We start from the raw sequence: 9977 nt of genomic DNA on the forward strand, positions 1-9977 counted from the left end.
CTAGTAGGTTACTTCTGAATGTTGCAAACAAGCACTGCGCAGTCACCATCCAAGAGATTTAACAAGTTTTTCCTGAATTTGATCACAAATGTTCATGCACCACTATTATTTCATATAAGTTATTCTATGGAAATGAGGATAGCATTGGTCAGCAAAATTTTTCGTTTCTGCTGAGCTTTCACCCCTTCCTGTTGCCCAGTAATGACATCTAGTTATGGGTCTCATACTTTCATCCAAAAAATACCATGCAAATGTGTACTTTGTTCTACAGATCTGCACATATTCAATAGTCAAATATTCTGGACAAATAAAGGAAAATGAAGTTCTGACAGACAGCATTTAGAATGCACTTTCCACATCTGACATACCATAAATATATACATAGAAACTCAAAAATCTCATCAGATTATACAACTCAAACTTTTGGGGGTTTGGTTTGGTTTGGGGAGGTGTGTCCTTTTTTTCTGCTTCTAGCCTAACATAAGTTAATAGCTTTCTCCAGAAGCTTTGAACTGTGCAGTGTAAATATTACTAAATACGGCTCCTTATTTCAGGCCAGTAAGGTATGAGGAAAGTTCCTTGTTCCTTTTTAAGCTTTTTGAAAAGACAAAAGCATTATACTTCATTTTACTTTAACAGTTAAAATAATCACTCATTTGCTTAAGTTTGAGAGTTTTCTCGCTTACACTTTTAAAACAAATCCTCATTTCATTTTCCCAGACATACAGAATTGTTTAGTTTGAAAAGGACCTCTGGAGATCATCTAGTCCAAACCCCTGCTGAAGCAGGATCAGCTACAGCAGAATACAAGACACTCCTTTCACAGACTACAAGTTCAAACAATCTAGAAATTAAAGAAAATCAATATATTCATAGTTTCAACTCATTCTTTTAAAAGGTTATAGGACTCCCCAGACAGAGACGGTACTCTGACTGTAGTGTACCAGGACTGTTTTCTTGGCATGTAGCCTGTCACCAAGAGCAGGATTAGGTAGCTCTTTTATATGAATCCGCTGTTAAGCCACGTGAACTGAATGAGGCACAAAAAGTGATTCATTGCAACCACACATCTATTTCAATATTTTGTAGATGACGAGAGTTAGATAAAAGTCTAGGCTTCCATTTTCTAATATTCTGATACAGTAGAATTCAACTGGTTACAGGTACTCTCGAAAGAGGTGCTCAAGAGTTAGAAAGACTAAAAAAAGGACTAAAAAAAAGAAACCTCTAACCCTAAGATCACCACTATGTAAATAAATGAATAAATACATAAATCCACCAAAACAGCAGCCTTCCTGGGGTGTTCAACCCAAGCAGGAGTTCAAAGGAATAAAACAAGGTTCCAGTTTGCACTATGGGATTTTCCTCCAACATAATAAGGTAGATGACACTAAGAAACAATTACGAGTATTTGTACAACAACTTTTTGACCATTCAGTAGTGAGAACACAGTTAAATCTTTATCTTTTCAATTGAATACATAATGATTTACAACAAAGACATTGGACCAGTCAGAAAAAGCAAATTCTATTTTATTAACTTCTCTTTTGGGGCTCATGAATACTTGATCCAAGTAATCTTCAGTAGATGTGTGACCTTAGAATACTGATTTCCAAGCAAACTGACTTAATATCACAAAAATCCAAACAATCTCAAGCAATACAAGAGCAATAGCTCTCCAACAAGGAGATAAAAATACTTTATTGTAACTCTCTTAGTCTCGTCTTTTGTATTAAAACAGCGTTAGGAAAAGTAAATCACCTATCTAGGATCAGACTCAGATTTCAGAGCTGTAATTCACCACTTCACACTGCACATTCTAAGACAGAGAGATAATAGCACGTTATTTACTAATTCTAGATAAAAAAGGTCAATTACCAGCTCAAATTAATTTAAAATGAACACGCTATCCCTAAACATAGGTTACTAGAGCAGCTAATCTGACTTCTGTTATTTAAAACTTAATTCTTGTAGCTCCCTCCCATAGCGAGCTAAATTAAGATAAAAGTTATCCCCCCCGGAAAGGATAATTCATCTCCAGAAACTATTCTTGATTATTATTTTTTGCTTATAAACAAACATGCTGACTTCAAAGCCAGAAAAGACTTACTATCCTTGTAAGCAGTGCTGCTGTGAGATTTCACTTAATCACAGTACTTCAGGTTGTAGATGTTGAAATGTTCTTATCTATATTATCAACTAAATGGGAGAAATTTTAAAGTGTGTTCCCACCAATTAAGCAAAAGTTATTTTCTGCATCAAGTGAAATGCAGGAAGGACACCTGAAATTCCCTCAGTAGGTACTCTGCCATATTCATTGAAGTTTGCTTGTGCATAGGGTAAGAATTCATAATGGAGCCCAGTTCAAATTTTTGGTGAAAATGAGTGTTCTACATTAAGGAAAATTATAGTCTAATAACATTGTTCTGTTATGAAATGCAAGGCATTATTCAGGAGAGTTCTGCAACTGACTTCTCTCATCTTTTCATGGCCATGCTTCTGTATCTGAAAGATTGTGCCGCCTTCTCCCTCCAAGACATGCATATGCAAACCTTTGTTCTGCCCCAGACTTATCAGAGAAGCTGCTGGCAAGAGAATTGCCTTGCCTCATTTTGCTTCCATTATCACTGGGAGTACACACAAGGTGAAATAACTTCCAATCATACCGAACACCTAATTTCAGCCTCCAAGACAAAATTATCTATACTACAGGAGATACTTAAATACAAGAAATACAAGATAAGCATTAATTTACTTTTGCTGGCTTGATATAAACTGAGAAACAAATGGTCAAAAAAATGTTATGAAATAGCTTCTGTGTAGACTAAGCTCCCACAAAGAACTTCTCCAATTCGATATATACTTTTTCTATATCAAGAAAACTTGGAATAATTAAAACTTCTGTCAACTTCCATTAAAGTTACTACCATACTCAGGGTAGCAGCTTCAGTATCCTGACAAATCAGATATGTGGTACTATGAATATCTATTTAAATGCCAAAGTCATAAGGAAAAAAGAATTGATTTATTATAATAATTTTATTCTGTGATGGTTACCGTGACAAGACAAAATTCACTTCAATTTTCTATATGGTATCTAAAGTTATAAAACACAGGCTAATATAGTTTGCGAAATTCAGTACCAAATAGCTTGCTTAGTATATGAATGAAGAAAGAAGGGAAACTTTTGAAGCCAATGGATTTGATAATACAGAGCCAATACAAATTCTCTTAAACCAATACAAATTCAATTATCATAGAAAAACAATGACGGGTTGGAAATAATAAAACCCTATGGTGCCTTCTCACAGAAGAAGCTGAGGGACATCAGTCCTAGCTTGATTTTATTTTTCAAAACATGTATCTTGTCTAAAACTCTTCTTAGCTCCTGAAAAATTTTAAAATCCTTTCCTAAATAACTCTGTGCTTTCTAGAAACAGGTAGCATATCCCTTTCCAGAATGCCAACTGGATACAACCCAGAAGATAGATAATAGTCACTGTTTTTGTGAAGTGTTTTGGTATTTCCTGGAAAAAAATTCTGAACAATCATCCTCAGACACACAGAAATGCTTACTATTGAGCTAGTCAGGATATATGCTTCAAGAAGCATTACGGCTGTTTTGGAACCTTAACTTCATTTTCCTTTAATAAATTCAAGCTTTTCAACAGCAACTTCAGCATTTCATCTTTCTGATTTGTTAAGATGGCTTTTACACAACTTGCTTCATTCTTGTGCTGTCCTTTATCTTTACATTAAGAATGTTCATCCTAGCACTTCATTACCCTCCATACAGGGCTTTTTGACTAACTTTTTTCACTTATTTTTAAAAATAAGTCAAAACAATATTGGGCACTTTCTTTATACATCTCTTGTTCATGTCACTTCTAGTTATACAAAGATGCCCAAGTTAAATCCCTTAACAAACCATGTAATGTTTACTAGGCGATTCCCTGGTACCCCAGCGCAGTGGTGAGAGTTTATTCCCTCATTAATATTGGCTTACATCAGAGAAGCAGAGAACAGCAGAAATAAATCAGCAATTAAAATTAAAATTAATTTAAAATAATCTAGTTAATCTGGCATCCTGCATAAGAAGAAAAGAAAGCACTACAGGCTCCACATGTCCTTTTGCTTCAGTTCTTGCACATTACTATTGCAAAGTGCAAAACAGATTACGCAGTAGTGCCTTGGTCTAACTGGCACACAGATACCATAATCTTTGTAGACTATAGTAGTTGGCGAGGGTAACTCATCAATAAAAACATGCTCAGACGTGGAATCATAACCAATTGATTAATTTGGCCTGATTAGAAGCTTATTTCTTCAAATAAGGTTTATGTGCAGAACTGTAGTAACCGCATGGAAAGTTTGACAGTTCTGCACTTAAGAGTAAGAAAGATGACAAATGCTAAGAAATTTTCAACAGAATCTTATTTTAGACACATCTCAAATTTGTGCTGAAAGCAAGGTACATTTGAGAATAAGATTGTCATTTCAAATCTTTAACAATACTGTTCACTAGAGCCCACACTTGTTCCTCTAAGTGCTCCCATATGATAACACAGATATCAGAAGGGTCATATTCCCCCCTCATAATTCCAAGTAAGCAAAGCCAGTGCTCCAAATAACAGCATGCCCACACCTGACTACATTTCAAAGAAATTACTGTTATGATGTTTCACCAGTTATGTTTCAGTGGTACCTCCAAGCAGTAACTTCTTAGAACAGTGGGATGGAAGATACTGTTTGCTTTTGTCAAATATATTAGAGCAGTGCTCTTTCCAAATTCATTACAGAATCTATCAACCAAGACTAATTCTTACTTTGGCATGTTGTACACTGTTTCATGTGGCAGTTAGCAGATTTTGAGAGCCTGGTTAGTTCAGAAATGGACCACATTGACTGAACGTCATTAGGACATGTCTTGAGAGATCAACAGCATTAGACGCCAGCACAATGTGGAACAGGTTAGGTGAAGTGGCCACATATAAGTAGAGAAGGAAAGAGTCTGGGAGATCCGGTTTCATCAGTGAGGAAAGTAAGACACATATGAAGCAGTCCCCTTTGCTCATTCTTAAAATGTCCTCATGCAGTTCAGCAGAATAAAGATACACCGATTGCTTTAACGGAAACTCTAGCACCATCTTGGGGTGGGATTTCACATGTAATACAGCAAGTGTTCACTGAATGAACTATATTATATAGGAACTGCAATAACACAGCTCAAACCCTGCTTACTCTATCAAGTAATACAACTTTTAGCAGAAAACTAGTGAGTTAAAAAGTAATTAAGCTTGGATTTATGACCAATGGACAGGTAACATAAGTAATTTCAATATTATTACCAGGAAATGTGCCTACTGAAAAGTCTTACATATATCAGACTCAACAAGAAACCTCTAATTCCAATCTTGCTCAGACAGTATCCACGTTGCAAAAATACAAAGCAGGTGAATTTCTAAACTCTTATTCTTTTACTGAACTTCTGAGTCTCAAAGATACTGCTGTCTTGTTACTGACAAGTTTCGTTATTCAAATCCAAAATAATTTACCAACTTTCAGAATTCGGAGGCTTTAAAAAAAAGTCATCTCAGAAACTATACATGAACAAACTGATCCTTCTCAATTTTAGGTGTACCAGACAGGAATTAAAAAAACAACAACAAAACTAACAAAAAAAAAAGTTCTTTAATGATGACAGAAACAGCTGTTTTGACTTAAAATTCCAGGCAGTAAGTTCATGATAAAATTTCTTATTTTCCTCAAAGGACTTTTAAATAATTACTCCCCAGTCCTAAACAATTTGGTTGGTTTTTTTTAACCCAGCATTTCTTTAGAATGGATACTCCTACTTTGTCAGTTAATTGTGAACCAACATTTTAAAATTTCTTCTACAATTCAGCAGGATAAGAATTAAGATAAAATCTCTACTCAAGGTCAATATTAACAAGCTTTTTAAGATTTCAAGAATTCTTCAGCACATCTTTGAACTGCTATTTATACTCCATTCAAGTGTTTTGGAAAAAATAAACTTTACAACCACGGTAAGAATAGCAATTGATTGGTACATTAAAGTACTTGTCTTTAAAGTTCTTCTCAGCATCATTCTGTCTTCATTTTCTGACAAGTTGCCACATACTTACATTTTCTCTGCTTCTGACTGCATCGAGAGCATCTGCAGCCAAAGATTCATACACACAATCTGAGATACCAAAATGTTTGTCACACAAAAAATACTGTCCTCAGAATATACATACATTAACAATTTGCATTCTTACACATATGAGATAGTATCTGTCAAAATCGGGCCTCCTCTCACAAATGCACTTAATCCACAATATGTTTTGCCACTGCAAGTCACAGTGATGCAGAGCAGTCAGAAGACTGCAGCTTCTCTGACTTGTCATACTCCATAACTTAGGAAATGTTTTAGAAATAAACACCAAACTGTAGGCTTTTTGAAGTCAAATGTTTGTTTTCTGCACCATAAAATTATAACTAGAATCTTAAGATTTCTGTCTCAAGACGAATGTTTTACAGCATTAGTCTTTTTAATGAGACAAAATACTGAATTCAAACAAAACTAAGCTACCAAATAAAATACTCCCTAAGAATGAATACTATGTAAATGAAAATCCACAAGAGACAAGATATCAAATTATTTATTTCAACCATTAAATGAAAGACTGACAAAACAGTGTTCACTGTTATCAAGCCAATTTTCATCTAATCTATTTTATGACTTCCTCTCCCGTCAAGCATCTTTTTGAAGTAATCACCAAATTTTAGGACCTTTGATTACTGGTAGGGGGGAAGAGACAGACCGTCTGCAATTTCTCAATACATTACTTGTTTAAGTAATTAAATATAAACATCAAAATTATGATACCTGGATCTCTGTCATTTTCTATGAGAGTTAGAAAAGTTATTATTAACTCTAAATACCTTTTCATCCTCCGCACATTCTCCCCCTAAAATAGATCAGGCTGCAGAATCCTAAAGTCTTCATTTAATTGTCTCCCTATTTGTTTTTTGGGTTTTTTTTGTTTATGTGTGTATACATACTCTCTTTACAGACACCCAGAGGGTAAACATTCTAACTATTTCACTTAAACACAATTTTACTTAAATATACTTAAGTTTAAATACACTAAGACTTCTTTTGAGTACTCTCAATAATGGAGCTACCTCAACCTTGCCTGCTTTGCTCCAATGCTAAGGTTGAAAGAAGAGGTTAGGCTGGAAGAGCAAGTGTTCCATATCCATGTAAGGATATTGGTATTTCCGGATCCACCTACTTTGAAAAAAGGATTACAGGATAGCAAAGCTATAAGCAAGCTCCAGCACTGCCCACATGGACTACTGCCAGACCCCTTGGAAGAAGAAAGAACTGTGAGAACAAAGCTGTTAATTGACATATTTATAAAGATCCTACTGAACACATCTACCCTATTTGACAAAAAAAAAAAAGTCTCTACCGGTAAACGTTTTCAGATAATTCAGAAAGCAATTTTAAAAAATTGAAGTGGCATTGGAAAGAAAGTTAGTTATCTGTATCTCAACAGTTTTTATAAATGCTCCTCACTCATATACCACTAATCATCAAATTTCACTACAATTAACAGGGTACTTTTTATCTTCTTGTACATATGAAACCATGAACTTTGCATTGAGCAGCCTGAATGCCTCAGCAGAAATAGTATTTTAGCATTTTGTTTCACAGTCCAAGAACTACTGATTATTCCCATCAGAGTAGCACACAAACATAAGTACAGAAACCAGGCAACATAGGAAATGTATTTGAAAAGTAGCAAGAAAAGATACCTTACAAGTTACTTGAAAATGTCACTAGTATCAAAGCAGGATCACCCTTCCCCCCAACTCCAGGGTAAAAAAAAAAAAAAAAATTAAAAAAAAAAATCTGTATTTCTCTCTTACGCAATACATGTGTTAAACTACCTAGAGAACAGCTTTAAGTAACAACTTTTTTTTAAAAAAAGGTTTAAAGGTTCCACCCTGTGTTTGAAAATACATTTAAAAAATTATGGCCTACAATTTCGTTAAAGACAACAAATGTACAAGCTTAATTGTCTGAGCATGCAACAGAAGTCAAAATAGCCCTGAAATAACACAAGTCTACAGGTTGTAGATTATAGGTTAACGTTGAACAATAAAAATCTGACAAGGTGGCAGGAGTCAAATGAGGAAGTTACTTGTTCAACCTTTCAGATCACACATTTTTTTATTCTTTCCAAACTCTAGGGTTTCTTCCCTTCTTCTTCTGTTTTAGATTATACGAACTTTCAAGTGGAGGCAGACACGGGATTATTAAGTTTACCTCCTCCTTCTTTCTTTTCAACTAGATTTCTTGATATATTATAAATTTAGCTCTAAGTGATGCTTCTTGATTTTCAGCTATGTGAAGATGAGTCCAGAGAGTAATTTCTAAAGCTAAAAATCAATCACCAGTATTCCTGTGGTCTACATATGAGACTGCTACTTCTTGTTCTTCACAAACTGAGTATACAAAGATAGTCATACCCTCAAGAAAGATATTACTTATTGCAATTATTTCTTCATATTTACTTCATATTTAAATTAACTTTTATGAGAGTCAGAGTGCTGACCTCAATATTGCGTAACTAGGAGAGCAGAGCAAATTAGCAACAAAATTATATTTTGCATCACTTTGTTAGGATAATAAGTAATGGGAAAATAAGAGTTCCGAAATCTCCCTATTAGTCAACTAACACTTTAACTGAACAAACGCTGAAGTAGCTTCACAAACAGTAAGGCAGTATATGATGGCAATGCTGCTGAAGGTGGTGGTGGTGGGAATAACCACACAAATCAACCCCACTTCCTTTACTATTCTTGGCCACATACCTTCCTCACTCTTGCTGGGACAAGTGTCTGTGCTACAAATCTGACCAGGAAACCTCTCTGGGTTAACATTTCCTCCACCCCAACCAGGTTAATCTCAGGAAACTGATTCACTTTCCTAATCCAGTTCTCCACGCAAACACATAAATGCTTGCACAAGCACAAACTGTGACTAGGAAGCTGTATGGAGCAATAACACAACCAGGCTGCATAGGTGGGGTAGAGTTTCTTCTTACAGGAGGGACAGATCAGAGTGTTTGTAGTTCTGTAAACTACAAGATAGACTTTCTCATTTCTGCTGCCTGAAAAATCTCCCTGGAGAGCTTTCATCGACCTGTGCTACAGATTATTTTTAATTTTTAAACATTTCCTTTGACAGTCTCTCGCTTTCTCCACTTTTCCATTGAGCTACATGGTATCTGCTGCCTCTGGTATCTTCCTTCAACCTTTTGCCCTCACTTCTTCTCACCTTCTCCAGTCAGCACACTTCAACTCCACTTCCACTCAATGATGTAATCTGGAAAGTGAACATTTGCTACTATACATTGCATTTTATTTAGCAATTCTGGATTGCACAAAGCAAGATGGCTTTCTGCCCAAATATTCCATTCCTTGCTGCTCACACACAACACAAAGTAAATTTAGATTTTAAGAAATATCATTATGCAAAGCTTTGTGGTAATTTCAACACAAACTGGTGCATTGCAACTGTCCCTGACAAGAACAGGTGAGGGCTTGCAGAGGGAAAGCATGACACTACATAGTACAGAATCTTTTGTGAAATCCTGCTGCCATACATAGATTTCATAATTTCCTAAAGAAAAATAAAGAACTCTCAGAGAACTCTTGGCGAACTTGCATTTTAAGAAGCCACAAATTAAAAGATAAGCATCTCAAAATTAAAAGAAAACCATCACAAAATTAAAAGATAAGCATCACAAGCTAAATATATCTAACACAAAAAAGTGCATAAAGCCATAAGAATCTATTAAATAGTCCAAACTTACTTCATCAGAAGCAGATCGAAGACACTGGACAGCAGCCTGTTTTTTCATTTCCTCTAGTGTTAGATCAGAGCACTTTTTCTTACT

At 35.2% G+C, this 9977-nt stretch overlaps 1 protein-coding gene across 1 annotated transcript in view; it reads right to left on the bottom strand.

The window, feature by feature from the left end:
- The window catches only part of KIAA0232 (KIAA0232 ortholog), a 50114-nt gene that overhangs the window by 24713 nt on the left and 15424 nt on the right, over nt 1-9977 (bottom strand). Inside the window, 1 exon segment of the mRNA XM_009698218.1 lies at nt 9894-9977. This exon segment is cut by the window's right edge and continues 6 nt beyond it. Coding sequence (XP_009696520.1) covers nt 9894-9977 — 84 coding nt within the window.

This window comes from Cariama cristata, unplaced genomic scaffold (assembly GCF_000690535.1).
Source record: "Cariama cristata isolate BGI_N322 unplaced genomic scaffold, ASM69053v1 scaffold12354, whole genome shotgun sequence".
NCBI classification, from domain to species: Eukaryota; Metazoa; Chordata; class Aves; order Cariamiformes; family Cariamidae; genus Cariama; species Cariama cristata.